The sequence below is a fragment of the Phoenix dactylifera genome, chromosome 8 (genome assembly GCF_009389715.1).
Source record: "Phoenix dactylifera cultivar Barhee BC4 chromosome 8, palm_55x_up_171113_PBpolish2nd_filt_p, whole genome shotgun sequence".
Taxonomy (NCBI): Eukaryota; Viridiplantae; Streptophyta; class Magnoliopsida; order Arecales; family Arecaceae; genus Phoenix; species Phoenix dactylifera.
This window is the reverse complement of record NC_052399.1, coordinates 27,990,260-28,015,627: the sequence shown is the minus strand read 5'-3', so window position 1 is coordinate 28,015,627 and position 25,368 is coordinate 27,990,260. Positions and strand designations below refer to the sequence as shown.

Sequence of the window (25,368 nt, the reverse complement as noted above, 5' to 3'; positions counted from 1 at the left end):
CAACAGCACCAAACTTATAGTTCGCCTAAGCAACGTCTCATGCCTTAAATCCAAAGCATGATATGGCCATACTACCACGAGGTATTGCCCATAATAAAAAATCTGTATAAAAATTTATACAATATTAAAAGTGGTCCAAAGATTTTTTATTTATTAAACAAAAAGATACATAACATCTAAATTCAGCATTTAAATATTCAAAGTTACATAACCCACTGATAACTAAATTTATTATTAGCTAGTTACTATGCTTGGAGCTTATTATCTCAACATTCACTTGGTTTATCCCTCCCCGCTCCTAGCAGACTTATTTATCTAAAAAAATAAAGAGAAGAATGAGCTTTGCAGCTCAGTAAGTAACTATGCACCACCTTATCGAATCAAACATAAATTTTTTCATAATTTAATACATCATTTGGAAAGTAAATTTTTACTATAAAACAAAGCATTTCATAAACATAATAACAAACCATATTATATATTAAAATAGTGCTCACAAATTTTTCGTGCTATGGTCACTATAACCCGTAGTAGAATCATTTTCTTTATCGACGTGATATCATAATTCGTATTCATCACCAACTTTAACCCATAAGCAAAGAGGCATTTCATTAGATGCTAGCTCTAGGATGTCGATTAGCCCCTATTTCTAGAGGCGGTCATAGCTATCGGCTTCAGCTTTGATCGAAGCTTGGTGCGGTTCAAAGCGTAATGAATTGTGCTGAAATTAAATAACGGTTAGGTTTTCGCTTGGGATGCGCTACCAATACACCATATCAAAGGAGTTAGAGTTGGGAATTTAGTTTGTCAAGGAGAAGATGAATTGATGAAATAAAATATTTTTTTCTTGTATATTGGTATTATTCTAGAGAGCAAGGGTGAGAGTGGTTTGGATAATATCCGTTTGGATCTGATTTTATATTTAAATCTATCTGGATATAGATACAAATTTGAGGATCTAATATATCCGTAAAAAAATATATATATGGATATGGATAGACAACCATTTGATTTGTATTCAAATATCCGATCTTATTTGTAATCCTATTTAATTTATATAACACTAATGAATTTTTTTTGATAATATATTATTTACTTAATTTACCTTTTATTCAATAGTATTGTTGATTTTCTCTCTCTGGCTTATATACAAATTTGTATCCGTATTTTCAGCATCCGAGATATATCCATATCCATTTAAAATAAATATGGATATGAATTTTCTGTATCTAATTAATATTTGTATTTACATTCATATTCGCCCAATATAAATGAATACGGATATGAATATACTGATATTAAATCCATATTCGATGCATTTTCAGCCCTATCAGGGAGCAATAGATATAGTTTCCACATATATTTATAAGTTTATGCTAGTGATACGATGCTGATGGACGATTAACCACAACTTGGAAGGAGCATTCCACTTCGCACTGTTAGCAATTGGGACCGCTTTCTAACAAAATACTTGTTGTCATCTTAAAGCAATGGATGCTAAATCTTGATCACGTGACACATAAGGAGCAAATAATCGGCAGCTTGTAGGCAGGTATTACGTTAGGTCGACATTTACAAGGACAGGCTTACTCGTAAGAGAAAAAAAGGATTTCCAAGGAGAGGTACTCGAGTTCAAAATAGACTCAGGTTTTCAACAATAGCTTAATGTCAATACATCAACAAAACTAGACTGGTTTGACATGATTGAATAAAACATTATCTTTGTATATCTTAGCTATATAATCAAAATTTGTAACTTTGACTCTAATTCTGAAAAACAAATAGGGTTCAAAACAAATAGATAGATCTCATTAAAATTTGAAGACAAATGATCTGATATTTATATAAAACACTGCACAAATAGACAGCAGTAGCACATGAACTGAGTGCATTGCTTGACAATAAGTGAAGAACCATTAGTAAGAAAACTTCGATTGTTTCAGAAAACTGTATCTTGTATTAAAAATCTGCAGAAAATTGGGAAAATGAAGTCTTGGTTGGCTGGCCATTTCGAAACACATTCATCTCCCAATAAGAGCAAGAGAATAATATGCTAACAGAAGTTCCACCATAAGCAGATAAGAATGAAATGCTACACCAAACAGAACTAAGAACTTCACAAGAAAATAGGCAGAAAAAAGTTAATGAAGACAGAACAGCTTCAGGACAAAATACTGAAGCCACACACACTGATACCTTCTCGAAAATGAGACTGGTCCAACATGCCTCGACACAGCTGTTGAACACTTCACATAGTTACCCAAGCTCTCAGATTTGCATCCATGAAAGAAACAGTATATACAATGAGGTACAAAAGTGAACCAATGACAATACAAAATCCATGTTAGCATCCGTGCCTATACATTAAGCAAAGCAAAACAGCATGAGAAGTTGTTTGAACAAACAGGAGTTGGCGTGAACATGACTGCAAATGTACAAGATGTTAACAAGCCCATGGTCTATGAAAATGCACAACTCAAGTGCACAATGATCTTGGATAGATTTCGACTCGCATGACCGTCGAAGCTTTCTTATGCTGATGCAGGAAACTGGCAAATGATTTCAGTCAGTTGCCAGAGAAAAAAAAAATCAATGTGATCTGCAGACAGCCATTATCTGTGACGCATCCAAAATCTCAAGAAATTTGCTTATTTGTACCTATACTTTAACAACAACATTCTGCATGGACCTCTTCTTCACAACTTCTCTTGAACACAACTCACTTAGCAACTCTAAGGCCTCCTTAGACATCCCTTCATAAGCCAGACCTTCAATGAGAATAGTGTAGGTCGATTCATTGGGCATACAACCCTTCAACACCATATAAGCAAAGAAATCAATAGCATGATCCGTCTGCCGGGATTTGCAGAGCCCCAAGATAACTGAATTATAAATTATTGCATTTGGTCTAATACCTATTTTTTCCAGCTCATTAAATATCCTGATTGCCTCATTGATCTTACCCTCTCTGCTGAGACCAGCAACAAGGGATGAATAAGTTATAATATCAGGACGGAGACCCTTTCCCACCATCTCCTTCAAAAGCTCCAAAGCCTTTTCAGTATTCCCAGCCTTCGAAAGCCCATCAATGACAGTGTTATACGTAATCAGGACAGGAGTACAGCCCTTGCACCCAAGCTCATGAAGCATGTCAACAGCAACATCAACCTTCCCATCCTTGCACAGAGCGGTTAGCAAAGTGTTGTATGTCACAATGTCCGGGTAACACCCCCTTGACACCATTATATCCAAATACTCGATAGCTCTCTCCATCTTCTTCTCCTTACAAAATCCATGCAGCAATGGGTTGTAGCTCAACGAATTTGGCGTGCACCCATGCTCCGGCATCTTCTCCAACACATCAATTGCACGCCCCAACAACCCCTTCCGGCACAAGAAATTGATCAGAATATTGAAAGTCACCACACTTGGGGAGCAACCCTTCTGAACCATGTCGGTCAACAGCTTCTCAGCATCCATCCACCGCCCTGTGCTGCACATACTTCTCAAGATAATATTGTGGCTTATAACATTCGGATTACACCCATAAGATGGCATATTGTTCAAGAACTTGATCGCCTCATCCAATCTCCCTTCCTTGCAAATCCCATTGATCAAAACATTATAAGTAACGACATCGGGTGTGCAACCCTTCGACCTCATCTCATCCAAAAGCTTCATAGCCTGCCCCACGCCGCTACCCTTGCATGTAGCCTCGATTAAAATAGTGTAAGTGAAGACATCAGGGGTGCAGCCTCTCTGGAGCATACCGTCAAGCACCTCAAGTGCTTTCTTGAGCTTCCCTCTCTCGCACAAGCTCTGGAAGATGGTGTTGTAAGTGACGACATCGGGGCCGACGCTCATTCGGTTGAGAAGCCGGAGGGCGTTGTCGGTCTCGCCGGACTTGCAGTACCCGCCGATCATGACATTGTAGGTGATGACGTCGAGGGAGGCGCCGGAATTCTCGACGATGGCGAGCACCCGAGCAGCCTTCTTGGTCTTGCCGACGCGGCAGAAGCCGCGGATGAGGCTGGTGCAGGGGATGACGTCGGGGACGGCGCCCCGGCCCGCCATTCTCTCGAGAAAGGCGAGGCCTTTCTCCAACTCCCCGTTCCGGATGAGGCGGCGGAGTCCGTCGTTGCTCTTGAAGGCGTCGAAGTCGTCGGAGGGCCCGCCGTTGGCAAAGCGGTCGTTCCAGGTTCTGCGGCGTGCGGCGGCGGCGCCGGAGACGGCGGAGATAGCTCGAACTCGGGGTTTTCTCCGGCTGGGACTCGTGGTTTCGGGGCGGGATTCGAAGCCGAGGAAAGAACTGAGGGAAGGGGAGGAGGGGATTGAGATGGGATAAAGGAGAACCCTAACCCTAGAATTGGGTGGGGTGGGGCTTTGGAGGGGATTGGGGGGCGCCAAAACATCCATTCTATGGAGGACTTACCCACTGTGTTCTTCTCTCTTGTGGTGGAGGTTATATCGATGGAAGAAACCTCGGATAACGTTGGATACGACTGGGAGAGAAGTAGAGAGAACGGGAGGCGGGGTTTAGGGTTTTGGGTGGCGGGGGAACAAAGACATGGCCAGTCTTGATATTGTGGCCATGGTTCGCCCTCCTGACCATGATGGAACGGCTTACATCGCCATGCTACTGGGGAACACTGTATCGCATCCAGCACCGTCCACGTATGTGGATAGAAAGAGTGCGATACAGAAGGGCCATTAGATCGACCATGTTGAATTCATTGCAATTTTCCAAATGCAACCCCTAATCCCTCCCCCTCGCCCCTTTAAGTAAGAAAGAAATGAAATGCAAATGCTAATTTGGACCCAATTTCACAATGCAAACCACTTTGGTGCAAACCCTAGTCCCTCGATCCCTAATCTTGTGAGTCCCTGTATCAGTTACTCTCTCTCTCTCTTCTCCCCCCTCTAATTATGTATGAAAGCTTTTAATTTCCAATTTAACTTAGTTTATTCCACGTCATTTTCATCTCATTTTGTTATTTTCGACACCATTTTTAAAATTTTTATGTCATTTCGACATGAGCACTTTAACAGCAAAATTAGATGCTAGTTAACAACAAGCTAGCATTGCAACAATTAATAAAATGCACCCCCTCCCCCGCCCCAATTTGCCAAAAAAAAGATGATTTTTTTATCATTTAACCTCTTTTTGCTATTAAAAATTGAAATCTCCTTTAAGAGTCTCAAATTACCTTTTTTGGCTCTTTGAATGACCTATAAGGATCATAGAACTCGATGTGGATCACTTTAATCATTGTAGATAGTACGGAATATGGTTCAAATCAAAATCTACTATATTGGAAAGCTGAAATCGTGCCTCAAACTTATAAAGGCCATAACTTGGTCATACGACGCTCAATTGGGATGTTCTTTTTTTTAAAAAAAATTGAATAACTTTTAGAGCTTATTATTTTTTATATAAAAAATATTTTAAAATTTATTAATATTTTGGACTTTAATTAAAAAAGAAATCACCAATATGCTAATTCCCATTTACATGCGGACGTCAAAGTGGGACGGAGGTGGATGGGGCATCTAATTCCGCCCGTTTGTTGAGATGGGCTATAGGCAGGATAAGGCAGGAGGGCATGGCCATAATTCTAGCCAAAAAAAAGTTCCGTGTAGTCCGCAGCTATGTTTGCACCACATTTTTATCTTAATTATTTTTTTAAACAAAAATAAGTGCACAAATTTGAAGGCGTCAACTGCGCCCGGTTGCTTCGTTATCCTATCTCATATAGTTGCCGGTTGCTTCGTCATCCTATCTCATATAGTTGCACTAGTTTAAGTATAGGTGTTACCTCTTAATCTACTTAAATCTAATAATTTTCTTATCTAGAGATGAGGATTGGCCGAATTCATAATTTTTATGTTGAAAATTAATTATAAAATTGGTAAAAAGAATAAAATTGATAACATATTGATAAATTCTGTTTTTAATATTAGATTTGCTTCACATGGGTGATGGGACGTGTAGAGGCCATGCATAATTTATTACCACCGATGTAAAACAAAGCTTCATACTTTAATGAGGTCCGGACGCAACTTTGAATGAGCAACTTCGACGAAGCCCGCCGAAATCCCTCCCCCCCCCCCCTCCTGCTTCTGGTTCCCTAGCCTATATACATCCTCAGCTCATCCTGAATAGTGCAAACCATGGACGACTCAGAGCACTACGATCTGGATCATGGTGATACGCACAGCCACCTTAACTCCACTGAGCCTCCTCTTGATCTACTATCGTCTTGGCCATCATTCCTCTGGGAAGATGGATCATTTCCACCATCTCCACCACCAGTCCCCAACGACGATTTTGGCCTTACTTCCTATCAAACAGGTGTTCCAGCGCAAGAGATCGTGCCGTCCCGCTACCTACACTTTCCTGAGCCTCCCCTTGACCCACTAATAACGTCTTGGCCATCATTCCCCTGGGAATATGAATCATTTCCACCATCTCCACCACCAGTCCCCAACAACGATTTTGGCCTTACTTCCTATCAAACAGCTGCTTCAGTGCAAGAGAACGAGCCGTCCCGGCGAGTCGACAATACCAAGTCCCTGATCAGAGAAACTGACTTGCTTCCGGAGACAGATTTTGGTAAGATACAAAAGAAAGGGTACTTTTATTTATCATGAGAATTGGGTACGCCTCATGAGGCTAGTTTTAAAACAATGGTAGTTTTATCATGGGGACTGTGATTTCCATAAGGAACCAATTGGTCAACTGTTTTCTCCGGTTATCCCTTTATTTTTTTTTCTAATTCTGTCTTGATGATTATATATAGGCGGATCATCACAACTTAGTTCAGGTTATGTTACTGGAACTGAAGGGAGGGGTGGTCTCACCGGATCCAGGAAGACTGGACTCGCAGCCCAGGTACTCAATTATCAGATGCAATCTATGCACTTGGCATTTACGTACCAACAAAAATTCTGGTCTAACTAAAATAGGTCCCTGGACGCTTGAAAAAATCGCTCGAAGATGAATAGCTATCTTAGAGCAACGCTTCAGTAACTCGTTTGCCCGAGTTTTCTACCAGAATGGCATGCCGCAATCCACATGTTCCAGCGATTTATTATTTATTATAGTGAGTAATCTGAGTTTGGGCAACCTTCTTCCTAACTTTTACCGTCCGTTGTCGTGTGATTTTCTTTGAAGAGGGAGCGGACGAAGAATATCACTAGGGAAGAGCTAGAACAGTATTCCGACCTTCCCAGAGAACGCGCTGCACGGAAACTCAAATTGTCGGTAACAACGCTCAAAAAGCTCTGCCGTAAACATCGCATACCACGCTGGCCTTATAAACGGCCAGGTTGTCTCTTTCACAACTTCTTGTCGCCATACTATTTTATACCCATTGCCTAGAAGAAAAATCCGACTTATACCCCTGTATGGACTACATGGCAGGACAACTTAAGTGACGACGCTTGGACTGCATGTGCTTCACCTAGAAACTCTACAGGCTCGACTACTAAGTGCAAAGTTTAAGTTTGAAGGCTCTCGGGTTTTCTATAACCCTGTTGAATAATATATTTCAGTTGGTTACCTCTCTTCAGTTTTTTAGAGTGCAGCACGTAATCGACTAGCAGGTTGCAAGCAGGAACTGGATGCATTTGGAGATTTAGGTTGAAATAGACTCAATGGGCTGCGGGCATTCGAGACATATGTGTAGCGTTTTTTTTCTTTTGCTTTGTTTCGCTTGTCCTTTGTTTACGCTCACCAAAAAAAATCTTTCACGGTTTGACATCCCCTACTGGATTAGAGGAAAAATGCGTTAGAAAAGAGGAAAATAAAATATAAGATAAAAAGTAATAAGAGGATTAAGCCAAGAGAAAAGGGGCTTGATCACAAATGACCAATAATAAAATATAATTATGCCATTAATTTTTTTTCTTCCCCACATCAAAGGGATTTTGATGGACGGTAAAAATGGTAAGTTTGGGTTCTGAGAGGGAGAGACAAGCTGCCCTAATAACCCCTGTGAACCATTTGGGCCAAAATCTCCTTGGCGTGCGTCAAATGCCTGATGTTATACCTATTTTTCAAGATAATATTATGGCTTCTAACATTTTCGATTACACCCCTATAATGGCATATTATTCAAGAATCAAATCCAATTCCTTCAAATCCATATGAATTTGGCATTCAACCATGTTCTAGCATCTTCTCCAAAACATTAGTTGCATACCCGAAAGTTGTTCCCGACGATAGAAGAAGATATGAAAATGTTGAACATAATATTACCACACTCAGCGAGCAATCCTTCAAGATCGCATCAACAAACAACTTCTCGGCATCCATCAACCATTTTGTGCTTTACATATTTCTTAAGATAACGTTGTAGCTTATAGTGTTCAGATTATGAGTGCGGTCTAGGTTCTCTTCGCATAGTGTATTGTATTGAGATTAGAAGAGAAAAAAATTGACATGACTCTACCACAAAAAAAAAAAAGGACACATCAAGCCCAATTTTATTTGGTCAGGTCTAGATCAATAAATTCTTTAATTAGAACGAGATATATGGACAAAATTTTCTAATCCAAATTTTAAATAAATCTAGTATGGGTTAGAGCATTGTCCCAACTTGGATCTTAAAAGTAGTATTTTATTTGAAAATTATGATCAGATTAAAGCATTATCCTAGTTGGTTGCCCAATTTCGAATTAGGTTGAGCATAGGTCATAAGTTTTTTTTGTACTAATTAAAATTTTATGATGGTCAAATTTTCTGGGTAGCCAATTAGTGAGCGGCAGGAATAGAGGAAGCGGGCTGCGATGGAGACGGCGATGCACTGTCGGGGCCATTGTCGGCTGGCGTCCCAATTTTATTTGATGAGATCTCAATCAAGCAATTTTTTAATTAGAATGAGATATATGGAAACAAATTTTTTAATCTAAATTTTAAATAAATCGAGTATAGATAAGCGCATTCTTCCAACTTGGATCTTTAAGGTAGTATTATCCCAATTGGTTGCCCAATTCTAAATATTTTTTTTTTTGTACTAATGAAAAGACTCTGCTGCATTTACGTAAAGATTAGAAAGACTCTGCCCCACGTGACCCACGATCTCATTTGCAGCGCGAGCTCTAGCAACGGGAAAAAAGATTCCAACTTCTAGGGTTCCAACAGCCTCGGAATCTCCACTAGCTTTCCACTCTAGTCCGTATCCGTCACCCTCGAATCCATGGGTTCCGTCTCCGGCGAAGCGGAGTCCGCGCGCCAACTCCGCGTCTTCTTTATCCCCTTCTTCGCGACCGGCCACATGATCCCCTTGGTCGACATCGCCCGACTTTTCGCCTCCCGCGGCGTCGACTCCACCGTCCTCCTCACCCCGGCCAACGCCGCCCTCGTCCAGCCCACTGTCGACCGCGCCGCCTCCGCCGGCCTCCCCCTCCGCACCCTCCTCTACACCTTCCCATCCGCCTCCTCCGCCCTCTCCCCCGGCGTCGAGAACATCAGCGCCCTCCCCCCCTCCGAATGCCATAAAATCGACGCCGCTTCTCCACTCACCCGCCCCGACCACGACCGCCTCCTCCGCCTCCACCGCCCCGATGCCGTCGTCGTCGACAACCACTTCCCCTGGACCACCTCCATCGCGCGCGACCTCGGCGTCCCCCTCCTCTCCTTCCACGCCCTCGGCCTCTTCCCCGTCTGCGTCATGGGCGCCTTCCGCTGCCTCTCCCACCTCGATCGCTGTCTCCAGCGATGACGACCCCTTTCTTGTCCCTTACGTTCCCCACCCCATCCATATGGTCCGGCGCGAGCTCCCCGACTTCCTCCGCGGCGACAGCCCCATCACCGCCGCCGTGGACGACCTCAGTGAAGGCGAATCCGGAAGCCTCGGCGTCGTTTTTCAACAGTTTCGCCGAGATCGAGTCCGCCCTCGCCGACCTCTACTTCAAAGTCGACCGCAAGCGGTCCTGGTTCGTGGGCCCCGTCGCGCTCGCCTCAGCCAACGCCGGTGACCTCGCCGCCCGCGGGGGCGACGACCCAGCCGCCGCTGCCAACCGCGAGCGCTGCCTCTCCTGGCTTGGCACCAAGAAACCAAAGTCGGTGGTGTATGTTTGCTTCGGAAGCTGGAGCCACTTCTCCGGCGAGCAACTGAAGGACATGGCATTGGGGTTGAAGTTGGCCTGGCACCCGTTTGTTTGGGTGGTGAGGGAGGCCGCCGGCGAGGGGTGGATGCCGGAGGGGTTCGAGAGGCTGTTGGAGGGGAGGGGTCCGGTGATAAGGGGATGGGCCCCTTAGGTAGTGGTTCAGCCGCGAGATGGTGAAGCAAATATTTTTCCAATCTTTAGTAGGAGCTAAATCATCTGAACAAGAGAAGATATAGCTATAGTAGGGTTGAATCGGAAAGCAAAATCGCATGCCAATTGCCAAGTTTCTAAATGACAAATTTTGGCCATACGATAGCTTAACTTTTTGAGATCTACATTATAGTCTCTTAGGAGTTTAAAAGGGCTAAAATTTTATTGTTTGAGCCCTAAAATGAACTACTCAAACCATTTTTTTTTTTTTTATCAAACGTATTTTCTAATCCGAGAAGAATTCAATAGAGTGATTTAAAGCAAAGTTGACATGGAAGCCGAGATCTACTTCTTATAGAATTTTAACTTTTCCGAGTTTATTTTTACTAATCATATTTATTTCAAAAAAAAAATCTTTCACGGTATGATCTGCCCTACTGGATTAGAGAAAAAAAGCATTAGAAAACGAAAAATGAAATATAAGATAAAAAGTAAAAAAGAAGATAAGTCAAGAGAATAGAGAATTAATCACAAATGACCAATAATAAAATATAATTATTTGATTAATTTATTTTTTTCTTTCTTGCCCACATCAATGGGATTTTGATGGGTGGTAAAAATGGTAAGTTCGAGTTCCAGAGGGAGAGACAAGCTGCCCTATGTAAAAATTTTAGAAAGTTGTCCTAATAACCCCTGCAAAGCATTTGGGTCTCAGCGTGCATCAACTGCCTTCTATTATACCTACTTTTTAAGATAATATTATGCTTTCTAACATTTTGGATTACACCCATTAATGGAATGGCACCCCCGCAACCCCCCCCCCCCCCCCCCCCCCCCCCCCCCCCCCCCCAAATTCCTTCAAATCGATATGAATTTGGCATTCGACCATGTTCTGGCATCTTCTCCAAGACATCAATTGCATGCTCGAAAGTTGCTCCCGACGATAGAAGAAGATACAAGAATATTAAACATAATATTACCACACTCAACGAGCAATCCTTCCAGATCGCATCAGCAAACAACATCTCAACGTCCATCTACCATTTTGTGCTACGCATACTTCTTAAGATAATGTTGTAGCTTACAGTTGACATGACTCTACCAACCAAAAAAAAAGCACGACCAAGCCCAATTTTATTTGGTCAGGTGTGGATCAAGAAATTCTTTAATTAGAATGAGATATATGGATAAAATTTTCTAATCCAAATTTTAAATAAATTGAGTATAGGATAGAGCATTGTGCCAACTTGGATTTTAAAGGTCGTATTATTTTTGAAAATTATGATTAAATTAAAGCATTATCCCAATTGGTTACCCAATCTCGAATTAGGCTGAGCGTAGGTCACAATATTTTTTGCACTAATTAAAATTTTATGATGGTCAAATTCCCCGGACAGCAAATTAGTGAGTGGTAGGAATAGGGGAAGTGGGCTGTGAAGGAGATGGTGATGGGAAAAATTCCTTGCTCTGGTTGTTTTGGTCTCATTGACCGGGATAGCTATAATTGGGCCTACTGTAATCTGTCCTTGTTTAGCCGCAGCATTATTTACTGTAATCTTCTTTGGAGTCATGCTTTAAATAAACACATTGAGAGCGTACTTCTGCTTCATATGAGGGTCATTTCATAAAATATGTTAGATGGACTTTAAGATATACATGATATCCTACTACACAATTCTTTCTAAATAAAGTAAGATTAAGGGAAAAGTTAAGACCATAAATTTTGAATAACGTTTTATCTAAACTAACTCTTGTCGGGAGAAAAGAAAGGAGACCCACCTGCATTACAATTATTTAAATCAATATCTTTCGAGATGCACCATCGAGGAAATCAAACATAAAACATCAAGTTACTAAAGAAAAGGGGCATGACCACTAAAGCAAACCCTATTTCACATTTATATAATCCAACTTTCAGCCTTGCGATGATACTTCTTCTTCCCTTTTATTCTCTCTTTTGGGAGGATGTAATCTTCATTCCATTAATCAATTTGAGCCCCAGACTATTCCCTTAAAAGACAAAAAGGAAAAAAAACTTCCGCCTCTATGATAAGCAACAGTAGAAGTTTGAAGATAAGCCAACACGCTTGCCGGCTCCTCCACATTTTCACATATCATCCTAAGCCATCAAAAGACCACTTTACTGTATAACAACAGATCTTTGATGCTATGTCATACAATTCTTGCATTGATAAGTATGTCTTGTATAAAATGGTTGAAGATACGCGCATGACATAAGCCTTAATAACTTCTTCGACTGATTAATTCGATCGCAGTTGTCCATCATTATCTCTCACTCAGCCATCTGCATACCAAATTCCATGCAACATTTATTAGTTGATAAGATTATGACTCAGTGACTCACCTATATATTCTTCTCTCTTGATTGAAAAAACAGTCATAAAATTAGTCATGTGCATTACATGCACAAAATTACTTTTAGCAGGTCGGTAAGACATTGTAGCATTTGGTTGTTGCTCCATTCATAGAAGTCATTCAACAAAGTAGTATTTTCCTGTTGCTCCATTCATTAGCCCCAGATAAGTAATTTTCTTATGTGCGAAACGAGGCAAGGTAACTATTAAAATGGTAGGAGTCACTTGGCCATGACTTGGATAGGCATGCGCAATTCCATTCAACCAGAAACAAAAGAAGCCTTATCACCTGCAGAGGCATCAAAAGAACCTCCAGGCCCAATAGCCCAATCCAAAAATATCAAAGATCCAATATTTGAACTCAGATTTTAGGCCCATGGGAAAACTACCACCCAGAGTTAAGGTTGCAAATGGGTCGGGTCGACCCGCGACCCGACCCGACCCAACCCGCGTAGACCCGACCCGACCCGAATTTTAGGACCCGCGGGTCCGGGTCGGGTCCTAAAATTGGACCCGAATCATTTTCTGGGTCGGGTCTGGGTTTACCAAACGGACCCGACCCGACCCGAATGGATCCGAAGAGAGAGAGAGAGGAAAAGCAAAAGAAAGTCTTTTCTTTTTCTTTTTTTTTGGCATGGGTTGTGGTACTGTTGGTCAGTGATTCAGAGGGCACATGAAATATTTGCATTAGCTTTTTATTTGTGACTGTTCCTGTAGTCCAATGAATTGCAACATATATTAAGTTCTGACTACCATTTCAGTCATCGAAAGGTAGCCCCATTTACTTAAATGCTCAACTTCCGCTTGGCAATGCCCACTTATTGTTGTCCTTCCCGGCAAGAAGAGTATAGAATTGCACCGATTTGAGTCCCCAGTATTAAACACTAACAGAGGTGAGAAACTAATAAGTGCACCTGGTTTAAAGTGATAAGATAGGCATGAAAGACAACAAGCCCTCCAAGAAACCAGATCGAAATGAAGCTAAACACTGCTAATGCAAATATTTCAGGTGCCCTCTGAATCACTCCAAACAGTAACAAGAACTTCTGGCTATTCTTTTTTTTGACTGTTCTAGTATTTACCAAACAGACCCGACCCGACCCGACCCGAATCAGACCCGGACCCGACCCGAACCTGACTCGGACCCGACCCGACCCAACCCGATCTTCAACCGAGTCGGGTCCGGGTCCAAAATTGGGACCCGAACAAAAAACCGGGTCGGATCGGGATCACCTAGGACCCGACCCGACCCGACCCATTTGCACCCCTACCCAGAGTTCTAAAACCTGATTAGGTTCGATCCGCCCTAGGCTTAAGTGGGCCAACAGAAGCCTATCGGACCAGGACAGCCCAAAAGAAGCCCAAGCATGGACCAGGTCTGGGCCTGGTTTCAATCGTAGGCTGAATCTAGGCGTCCACCAGTCCAGCCCAACCCAGTAAGAATTAAATAAAGACAGAGGCAACATTCTTAGTGGGGACAAATGCTCCAGCTTTAGCATGTGTAATCCAAGCTAGGAGCCGTCTACATAAGCAGCGTCATCATTTGGCTTCTTCACCTGAGGATTAATTAGAAGCATCTCCATATAAAACACCGCCAGACCCCACAGATGCTGCTTAAAGCTAATCAGATATTCTATCATTACTCATATAAAATAAAAATATATAAATAAAACCATCTTTATCCGCTAAATAACAACTCGAACAAATCGCTGAATTCATCAGTAACCATCACTAAGCAACAATATCCAGTGCTCCTCATAGAACAATGCCGAGGAAGAAATCAGTATAAAAGACACCCTTACCACTAGTTTCTCCCTCTTCCCTTTTCTTCAATTCATTGTTACTGTACACCAAGTTAAGCAGAAACCATAAGCATCCAGCAGAAGGATCAGCAGATTAAACAGAGAAAGATACCGACCATGTATGTGGATAGAAAGAGTGCAATATAGGAGGGCCATTAGATCGACCATGTTGAATTCATTGTAATTTTCCAAATGCAAATCCTAATCTCTCCTCGCCCTTTTAAGCAAGAAAGAAATGAAATGGAGACGCTAATTTGGACCCAATTTCGCAATGCAAATCTCTTTAGTGCAAACCCTAGTCCCCTCGATCTATAATCTCGTGAGTCTCTCTATGTATCAGTTTCTCTCTCTCTTCTCCTCTTCTAATTATATACAAAAGCTTTTAATTTCTAATTTAATTTAGTTTATTCTATGTCATTTCCATCCCATTTTTATTATTTTCCATGTCATTTCCACATGGGCACTTACTTTGACAGCAAAATTGGATGCCAGTTGACAACAAGTTTGGCATTGCAACAACTAATAAAGTACTGCCCCCCATTACAAAAAACTGAAATGATACGCTGTATTTCGAAAAAATTGCAAAAACATAGGAATTTTTTTATCATTTAATCTTTTTTAGCTATTAAAAATTGAAACCTCTTTTAAGAGTCTCAAACTACTTTTTTTTGCTCTTTGAATGACCTAGAAGGAATTATAGGACTCGTTGTGAACTACTTTACTATAAGCGGTACAAGATAAGGTCCAGGAGTAAAATCCACTATATTGAAAAGTTGAAATCGTACATCAAACTTCTAGAAGCCACAACTTGGCCATACGACGCTCGATTGGGATGATTATTTTTTTTTAAATCGAATAACTTTTAGAGCTTATAATTTTTTTATATAAAAATATTTTGAAATTTTATTAATTATTTAGACTTTAATTAAAAAAGAAACTGCCAATACGCTAATTTCCATTTAGATGCGGACGTCAAAGTGGGATGAAGGTGGATGGGGCATCTGATCCCACCTGCTCGTTGAGATGGGCTACGGGCAAGATAGGGCAGGAGGGCATGGCCGTAATTCTCGCCTAAAGAAAGACCATGTAAGACTCCGCAGCTTTATTTGCACCGCATTTTTATTTTAATTTTTGAAAAAAAAATGGATTTTTTGTATGAATACCCTTCTAAATATCAGATTTTGCGTGAATACCCTTTCAAAATTAATATTTACATGTATATCCTTGTTAAATTCTGTTATTGTACGAATATCTTAATATAACGATTGTTCTAACGGTGCTAAAAAAAATCATAATTATATTAATTAAAAAAAATTAAAATGTGAAATGACGTTATAATCCCCACCTCACTCCACCCTCACTCCACCAACCCCCCCGCCCCCCTTGGGCGGCGCGTCTTCCCCAACCCCTGCGAGCCCCGCCCCCCGCGCCCCCCCCCTGCCCCGCCGTCACCCCCCCACCCCCCCACCGCGGCGCCCGGCTTCCCCACCCCCCGCAGGCTTCCCCCCCGCCGCCTGGCTTCCCCATCCCCCCCCCACCCCCCCGGGCTTGCTCCCCGCGGCGCCCGACTTCCCTACCCACCCCCCCCCGGGGCAGCGCGTCTTCCCCAACCCCCGCGAACCATATCGTCAATCCGACCCCAAAAGAAATTGGCGCTCAAGAATATCGATTCCCTCTTTGGGGCCCAGCGTTGGAACATCTATATGCTCCAAGGTACTCGCGTAAACGAAGGGAGAAAACCATTCCGCCATAATAATTGGCGACCGGGATGCACCATATTGGCATTGGCATCTTTCTGGTGTCCCCGTCGGTGCAACGTAGCTAAAGCCTCCCCCTCCGTCTTCTTCCCGGTACAACTTTGACGAAGCGACCCCCTTCTTCTTCTGGCGTGTATCTATATAGTGCATTAAATGGCTACCTCAACTCATCCTGAAAAAGCCCAACCATGGACGACTCAGAGCCCTACGATCCGGATGGTGATACGCACCGCTACCTTTACTTGCCTGAGTCTCCCTCTGATCCACTAATATCGTCTGGGCCAACATTCTCTTGGGAATATGAATTATTTAGGCTATCTTCACCACCCTTCTCCAACAACGATGTTGGCCTTATTACTTCAAATCAAGCAGCTGCTCCAATGCAAGCAAACGTGCCGTCCAGGACCATCGACAATAACGAGTCGCTGATCAGAGAATCTGACTTGCTTCCGGAGACAGATTTTGGTAAGATACAAAAGAAAGGGTAGTTTTATTTATCATGAGAATCGGGTAAGCCTCACGAGGATATATAGTTTTGAAACAAGGGTACGTAGTTTTATCATGGTGACCATGTGATTTCCATAAGGAGTCCATTTGTGATCTGTTTACTCTGGTCATCCCTTCTTGTTTTTTTTTTTCTAATTCTGTTTTGATGATTATAGGCGGATCATCACAACTTAGTTCAGCTTATGCTACTGGAACTGAAGGGAGGGGTGCAGGTCTCACCGGACCCAAGAAGAAGAAGACTGGAATCGCAGCACAGGTAGTTAATTATCAGACGCAATCTATGCACTTGGCATTGACCAACAAAAATACTAGTCTGACTAAAATAGGTCAATATGGACGCTTGAAAACATCGCTCGAAGATGTGGAGAGCACGTGCCTCTAGCTATCTTAGAGCAATGCTTCATTAACTCGTTTGCCCGAGTTTTCTACCAGGGTGGCACGCCACAATGCCACATGTTCGAGCGATTTATTATTTATTATAGTGAGTAATCTGAGTTTGGGCAACCTTCTTCCTAACTTTTACCGTCCGTTGTTGTGTGTCTCTCCTTGCAGAGGGAGCGGACGAAGAATATGACTAAGGAAGAGCTAGAACAGTATTTCGACCTTCCCAGAGAACGAGCTGCACAGGAGCTCGGCATATCGCTAACAACGCTTAAAAAGCTCTGCCGCAAATATGGCATACCATGCTGGCCTTATAAACGACCATAAATAAGGTAGATAGATCACGTCGTCATTGTCCTGTCATGTGGTCCGTAAATGGAAATAAACCTAAGTGACAACGCGGACTGCACGTGTATCAAATATTTATTAAACGTTCTATGGAAATAAGTCCGGGTATTATATATCGAAATCTTGTTCCTGGTGAAGGCACGGAATAATTTTTGTTTGGCTACAATTCTTGAACTAGCTACCGGTGATGGGTAGAATTCCTACGCTTGTTTACGTCTCTCTCTCAATTCTGTTTTATGTTCGATCATCAATGCCTCTTTACCTGCGTACAAATTGTGCTGTGCGATCTGACTATTATTGCCAGGATTCAGAGGTATTTTAAGCTGTTCTTTTGGGGTCATGAAATCGGTCGAAGGGGCGCTCATTTAAATTTCTAGAAAATAATTTGTATAGTATTTGTTGCTTTGTTTTGCTTGTCTTTTCTTTACGCTTACCAAAAAAAAAATCTTTTCCGGTTTGGCCTCCCCTACTCGATTAGAAAAAAAAACACTAGAAAAAAAAAATGAAATATAAGATAAAAAGTAAAATATATTTTATTTATAATATTTTTAATTTTATTTTTTAAATTTTATTATTTTTCTATTATCATCAAATTATATTTCGATTTTTTATCTTCCTATCATTGTGCGAATATTATTCTTGTATAATATTAATAACGAAAAATAAATACTTTTGTAATATATAAATAATAAATTATATTAATAATATCGTTATAAATGTCTGATAGGATGAGAGAGGAGGCAATAGGAATACGAGTGCATCACCATCCAACGCGGTTGCTGCCCGGTTCTTATCCTTGTCAATCCGATTCCAAAAGAAATTAATTGACCATGCGAAGGAGCCGCGACCACCTACAAACAGTTGCTTGGATAAGAAGACAATGTCGGGCCAAGCGATGATTGGCCCTCAAATATCTTGAAGAGAGGCAGCCTGCAAAAGGGAAAGCCTCTGGAATCATCTTTGAGGCCCACCGTAAACTCCAACGTGCCTGGAGGAAAAAAAAAATTCTGAAAGCTGAAGGATCCCCGAAAAGAGGATCCAATTTTGGTTTTATTAGATATACTCGTCAGGCATGATCCACCCCTCTTCAACAAAAAGAAAAAAAAAGCCCATGGGTGGTGGAGAGGATGCACGAAAAGAGGGTCATATGCTAGGCTCACCACATCATCTATCGTAAACAGAGGGACGAAACCATGCTAACTAAAGTTGTGCCCGATCACTCGGAGCAGTGGGTTTCGTTAAAGAAGTTACCTTCTATTTGGATGTATCCAAACGCATGAGCCAATTAATCGTTTAGAAAAAAAAAAAAAAAAATCTTCACAACCGGGCTGCAGCCGCTACGACCAAACTATCGTGTTGTATATATGATTGCACCGAGCGGTTTCTTCTGCCTAGAAACAACTCTGGCGAAGCTACCCGTTCTTCTCCTGGCCAGCCATTCCCATCTCCATTAAGGGCTACCTCGACTCATCCTGAATAGTCCAAACCATGGACTACTCAGAGCACTACGATTCGGATGGTGACACGCACCGCCACCTTGACTCCCCTAAGCCTCCCCTTGATCCACTATCGTCTTGGCCACCATTCCCCTGGCAAGATGAATCATTTTTACCATATCCGCCACCAGTCCCCAACAACAATTTTGGCCTTACTTCCTATCAAGCAGCTGCTCTGGGATATCCAATTAACCACACTGCTTACCTATAAGATATCATATTGCATGTGGATGGAAAAGGTTGTCAACTTATCATTCCACGACTACGTATGCAGCCTGTGTAAAATTGTCCAGCTGCATATACAACATTCTTTGCATTGTGGGGCCATCCACACAGCCCTTTATTATGCGGACCTAAGTAGATGGAGGGGGTACAAGCTGATAGATAGGTCACACATAGATTTGAAGTGGGGCAAGTACACGAATTAATAATATTAATATGTTCCTTATGTTATAACCATTAATTGCTATTATTTATAAAGTACTATGTAATAAGAACTACTTGTTAGTTGTCGTTATTGCTGTTGTTCTTAAAATTGCTGCTATTTATCAAGAAAAATATTACTATAATTATTATTGTTTTTATTATATGTGGTATATTTATTTATTTTGAATAGTTTAAAATACTAACTACTTATAACTAGTTGCATGCTTCAAGTGCCTTTTTTTTAAAGCATTGTGTGGAAGTATCTTTTCATTCCTCAATTCCTTCATTTTTTTTGGCCATAACATCTAGCTCTTAATGGACCTTCTGACTTATACCATTTTCTGCTCCCATGTATTTGCTGATCTGTATATACCCTCATCTTCTCATGAGCTCAACGTATCTATATACATCACTATATGCTACAAGTTTAGCACGACCAATTTCGTGCAACTACACTAAAACAAAAAAAATATTAAGTAATAAACATGAATTGCATGGAGCCAAGGTAAAGAAAGTATGTCAATATGATTAGTAAAGGGAAAAAATGATACCTCTTGATCCATGCAACATTGCAAGTTTCGGAAACGGATATCACGACATATACCTATCCCAATACGCCCTACATCTGCACCAATCTTCCACATCAGTTATTTGAAATATATGGGATTCTTAAAAAAGAAGCCAAATATACAGTTATTGCATCCTCAAATCTATAATTATAAGAGAAACTCTAGAAGAAATAATGAACAACAATCTGATGGAACATAAGATATATAATGATTTAATTTTAGATAATTCTAATATTGGCATTGTAGCTTTAGATGATTCAGAAAATTAGCCACCTCAAGCGTCAAGCTTTTATCCTAATTATCTCTCAAGTCCTTGACCTAAACCAAATAAGGTTGGATAGTGGATTTATTACTTCAAATGTTATTTTCAGAAGATCAATTTTGTTTCCACTGGAAGAAATCCACATCAAGAATCATCTATATGCTGATTTGTTTTTTTGAGATGTTATATGCTGACATATTCAAAAGTATAACTTTATCTGATTTGGAATGTGGTCTCAAATTATTCAGGAGTTCACTGATTATTGATAAAGCATTAGATGGTTGGAGGTAAGGGCCATATGTTATTCTCCAATTCATCGCGACCTTTTCTCAAAAAGAGATAGAACGCAAATAGCTAATCTTAAGTTTGTCTAGATTAGTAATCAAGCATAAAATGTTCATCTAGCATTTTACTTGGGGTACTTGGTGCAAACTCAAAGAAATCGAAGCAAGATAATTGAATAATGTAACAGCTGTGAGATACGGGCTGAAGTCGGCAGCCCCAGCCGACTTCAGCCCAACTCTTCTTTTGGGAAGAGCCGGAACAGAGGATCGCGATGGCGATCCTCTCCGGCTCCTCCGGGGACAAATGGGGCAAGGGCGCCGTGGGTATCCCGCGACACCCCCCCTCCGGTCAATCTGCAGCCAACCGCGGCCACGGATTTCGCTCGACCGCCGCGATTTTCACAGCGGAGAGCCGTTACAAGGGGATGATAAAAAACCCTATTTTTTCCTAGGACCACCTCCAAATCCTCTTCCTCTTCTCCCTTTCCTCCCTCTCCTCCCTCTTCTTCCTCTATTCTTACCTCCCAAGTAGGATAAGTCGGGGTAAGGACTTCGTAAACCTTACGACTCTTCCTTCATAGTATAACATCACTTTTTTTAGACTGTGCCATTCTTTCAACTGGCCGGGCGAATCGAAGTTATCTTCCGGTCAACTATCCACCCAGTCTCTTCCTTCTCCTTGTTTGAGGAAGATAAAAGAGGCATTGGAAGAGGAACTCTTGACATCGAAAGCAATAGGAGCGAAGTGAGCGCTTGGTTGCCCTGAGTTGAACTTTTTTGTCACACCCTAGATCGTGCTCAGCTTGACATCCGATCCAACCTAGTAGTAAGCGATCCGCCAAAAGCAACCAAAATATTCCGACCAGCGTGTCTTTCTGACCGAGCGCCGTCCGGATTCCTCTCGCGGCCTTCCTGGTGGGGACACCAATGAGCCGGCATCACTTTGGCTTGACTGCTAGTCCACATTTCTTGTGTCGTCCAGTTTTTATTTTTTTTATTTCTCTAGATATTTATTTAAGTCAAGTCAATGTCGGTCCAGCCTAAATAGTATTGAGTCCATGTCATAATAAAGTCCACATTCAAAATAAACCAGCCCAAAGAACTACCAGCCGGTTCACTCATCAAGACCGGTTCTTCAAAAAAAAAAAAAACCCATCAGCTCCCCTGTTTTTGTTCCAAAGCACCGTACTCATCTTCCATGCGCAGCCGGTTCAAAGGAGGTTTCTTCCCAACCGAATGAAGCTTCAAGTCTTCTCCCCAGGTGGTTCTTCCCAACACTTCACAGCACCGATTCCTCCCCTCAGCCGGCTCTTTCCAGCCACGTCTTCATAGAAGCCTCAGCCGATGGATTTTCAGAAGCCAGCCGGCCACGCCTTCCCCAACCCAACGAAGCAAGGCTCCATCGCACATCCCAGCCGACGAGTCATCTTCCTCCCAGCCGACGAGTCATCTTCCTCCAGCCGTTCCATGAAGAATCCCAAGCCATCACCGACGGGTCATCTTCTTCCCAAGCCGGTTCCTCTTCCCAAGCCAGTTCTCTTCCAGCTCCAGCCGAAGAAGACGAAGAGGTGAAAAGAAAACTGAAGGAAACCCATCCGGTTCCAAGCCCTCCAGCCGTTCCATGAAGAATCCCAAGAGGCATCCTGCCAGATTCATCCATCAAGGCCGGTTCCTGCCGTTGCACATGGAGAAGCTCAACCGATCCAACCCACAGCGTCTTCCACCGCTCTGTTTCAAGGAAATCTCATCCGGTTCCCACTTGCCATGGGATCTTAAACACTGCCGTTTATCAACCAAGAAGAAGCCATCCTTTCTACGATTCCTTGGAACGTTTATTGCCCATCGATGCATCAATGTATCAACCGGTTATGAGTCCATTTATTTCTTTTTGTCATGTAATTGGTTGCCCTGCCTATAAAGAGGGGTTTATTTCGTTGTGTAAGGGATGAAAAATCAATGAATAGAGGAAAAGCTGTTTGATGAATTGCTTGAAAGAGCTTGGTGTCCTATTCCAAGAACCTACCTTCCTTCCTTCTCTAAAATCCTTCTCTTCTAAGTGAACGCGGCGTCCCCTGACTTCCGCAACTTCCTCTAGCGCAGGCGGCGCTCATCATCCGGCTCCCCGCTCTCTCTTCCGGACTCCTTCCCGATCCGACGAATCATCGTCCGGATTATTTATCCTTTGAATAGATTATTGTGTTTTGTTTCCCAAACATCCTGCTACCTCAATTAACCCGGGACTTCTGTTTCAGATCTTGTCGGTTTCCTCCATCCGTCTCAACGAAGGACGACCCGTCAGCGAATCAGGACCCTGGACTTGCCTCCCTCTTCCAGGACTTTTCTCGAGCATCGTGTCCGTGTGATCCTTCCACTATAATTCTGAGTAAGTCGTTATTGGGTTCAGTTAAGTTCCCAAATTTTTATGCTTAACAGCAGGAAACTAAAAGTAGAACAACGTGCCCTAATTATGTGTTGATTTCCTAATCAACAACGATCCTTCTTCTAAATTTATTAAAGGAACTGATCGATTGTCGGTAGTTTCTTACAGTAAATTCGATTTTAATATAATCATCTGATAGCTGTTAGATTTGAGTTGGCTAATAGTTTATGAATTGGGTTGCTGAAATCTAATTAAAAAAAAAAAAAGAAATTTTAGATTGCATGCATTGATCCTGTTCCACATCATTTTTGGTATCAGAGCACGGTTTATTAGGGCACCATTTTCATGCATTAGTGTAGAACTTAGAATTACTAGGCACCAGTTTTAATCTTTCCGCATCCTTTTCTGAGTATAGTTTATTTGGGACATCAACATTAAGATTAAAAGTTTTTAGCTAGTTTGCTTGATCAACTATTCAAATGCAATTTAATGACATGACATAAAATGATAAAAATTTTCTTGATTGTTGCATATAAGCATTTGCATAAAATAATCTAAGGGCTGAACCCATTAACAAGATAAGGTCGGGATTTCATCACTCGTCCTTAGCCCAAAAATCATCTCAGTGCATAAATATCCTAAGCCTAATTAAAATCAACTAGACGTTGGCCCCTAAGGATAATCGAGCTCAATAGGACGAAGACCACTGAAAGTTGCACCAATTTCGCTCTATGATCCCGGTCGATGTCTAGGCAAGCTTTGTCTCTTTAAGTGATTAAAGGGAGACAGTTTCTGTTCGAGGAAAGTGGGTTTTAAGTGGGACCTTTGCTACATGCAACGTGACCCCTCCACTTACCTGGGAGCTTACCTGGTCGACTAGGTTATTAGATCGGATTGGAGGCTTAAGTGTACTCTTCAACCCAGTTAGGAGCTGTCTAGAATTTTTAGGAAAACCTTAGAAATTGTTGGGTGATGCATGTTTTTGTTTTACTGTATTAGGGTATTTGTGTAAAAAAAACAAAAAAAAATAAATTTCAAAGAAAAGCTACCCAAACTCCATGACTACCAGATCCGGAACTAGTTATCAACCAGACGAGCCTGAGTCCAGTCGTGGGATGGACCCTGACATCAGTTCAATCCTTAGAGAAATTAACGAGAAGCTAGGAAGGTTATGTACCCGAGTCGATGCCTTAGAAGAATATCAAGATAGGGGTAGCCCTTCCCTAGCCAATAACCCAAGAGAAAGAATTGATCACCCACTCTTTGATCGGAACCACCAACATGTCAATGACTATCCCAGGAATAGGCAAAACTTTGACAGAAATCACAATCGTCCACTAGATGACTATCCCAGAGAAAGGCCCCATCACAATGAAAGAGGTCGTGATCCTATAAATCAACCTCTTAATGATCACCGTGACATCGATGACCGCATACTTCGAAGTGTCAGGGTTGAGGCACCCAGCTTCGTAGGCCGCATGGATCCTCATGAGTATCTTGACTGGGAGTCAGATATGAATCATTATTTCGAATGGTACGACATGTCTGAAGAGCGAAAAATTCGATTTGCAAAAATGAGGCTTCTCGGTCAAGCCAAATATTATTGGCAGAATGTGGAACGTCTAATTCTACATAGGAGACAGGAACCCATCCGAACCTGGGATGAAATGAAGGATAAACTCAGGGAGAAATACCTTCCCACCTCCTATCAACAACGCCTCCTTGATCAATGGCAGACCTTGACCCAGGGAAACAAATCCGTCACTGACTACATCGCCAAGTTTGATGAGTATCTCATGCGATGTCATGTCAATGAGGATCCCTCTGTCACCCTTTCCCGATTTCGTGCCGGGTTAAGAAATGACATCCAACGAGAGCTTTTCATGCGAGAGGTCTATAGTCTAGAGCAGGCATATCAATTAGCTCAGGATTATGAGAGATTCCAAAGAATGCCAATCACTCGACCCAGTGAACCTAGAAATTCGAGTATACTAGGTCCTAGACCCGAACCACACCAAGTCCCCAGAACTAATCCAAATCCAACTTCAACAACTAGACCTCCATTAGTTGCTCCTCCACCCAGGAAAGAAGACCGAGGCAAAGGCACCCTGAATGAAGGACGTAGGGAGAGTAGCTCAAGGGGTAGATGTTTCAACTGTCATGGAATTGGACATTTTGCAAACCAGTGCCCTTCTCGTGCCCTACATATTGGAGAGATCGAAGAGGAACACCCTGGGGAAACTGTAGAAGACGAAGAAATTCACATAGCTGATCCTGAATTAGCCGAGGGATTCGATGAACCAAATTTCACTGAAGAAACTGAACCTGAAGTTAGGATAAACGTACTAAGATGTACCCTGACACAACCAAAGGAATGTGAAGATTGGCGAAGAACTACAATTTTTCATACCTACATAAACAATGAGAACAAGGTCTGTAAAATTATCATTGATAGTGGAAGTTGCATCAACACAGTTTCCACTGATACGATTTCCAAGCTTGGGCTAACACCCGTCGA

At 41.9% G+C, this 25,368-nt stretch overlaps 3 protein-coding genes across 3 annotated transcripts; 2 read left to right on the top strand and 1 right to left on the bottom strand.

Moving 5' to 3' along the window:
• Positions 1 to 2,090: 2,090 nt before the first annotated feature.
• On the bottom strand, positions 2,091 to 4,583 carry LOC120111675 (pentatricopeptide repeat-containing protein At1g09900-like). The gene has a single exon (XM_039129433.1). It carries the CDS (start codon positions 4,414 to 4,416, stop codon positions 2,659 to 2,661), a length of 1,758 nt encoding a protein of 585 aa, XP_038985361.1. The 5' UTR covers positions 4,417 to 4,583; the 3' UTR covers positions 2,091 to 2,658.
• A 5,138-nt stretch (positions 4,584 to 9,721) lies between these two features.
• LOC120111753 (scopoletin glucosyltransferase-like) lies at positions 9,722 to 10,264 on the top strand. Its single transcript, XM_039129641.1, has one exon. The coding sequence runs from the start codon at positions 9,722 to 9,724 to the stop codon at positions 10,262 to 10,264; it is 543 nt and encodes a 180-aa protein (XP_038985569.1).
• Positions 10,265 to 16,385: 6,121 nt separating this feature from the next.
• On the top strand, positions 16,386 to 17,412 carry LOC120111752 (protein RKD4-like). Its single transcript, XM_039129640.1, has 3 exons — positions 16,386 to 16,662; positions 16,860 to 16,960; positions 17,257 to 17,412. The coding sequence occupies exons 1-3, from the start codon at positions 16,386 to 16,388 to the stop codon at positions 17,410 to 17,412; spliced, it is 534 nt and encodes a 177-aa protein (XP_038985568.1).
• The last annotated feature ends 7,956 nt before the right edge of the window (positions 17,413 to 25,368 follow it).

What these genes read in the sequence shown, in the direction of transcription:
- LOC120111675 (XM_039129433.1), bottom strand. Translation starts at nt 4,416, where the DNA reads ATGGATGTTTTGGCGCCCCCCAATCCCCTCCAAAGCCCCACCCCACCC.
- LOC120111753 (XM_039129641.1), top strand. Translation starts at nt 9,722, where the DNA reads ATGACGACCCCTTTCTTGTCCCTTACGTTCCCCACCCCATCCATATGG.
- LOC120111752 (XM_039129640.1), top strand. Translation starts at nt 16,386, where the DNA reads ATGGACGACTCAGAGCCCTACGATCCGGATGGTGATACGCACCGCTAC. An exon ending in GCTTCCGGAGACAGATTTTG is followed by an intron (nt 16,663 to 16,859) that starts GTAAGATACAAA and finishes TGATGATTATAG; the next exon opens with GCGGATCATCACAACTTAGT. An exon ending in AGACTGGAATCGCAGCACAG is followed by an intron (nt 16,961 to 17,256) that starts GTAGTTAATTAT and finishes CTCTCCTTGCAG; the next exon opens with AGGGAGCGGACGAAGAATAT.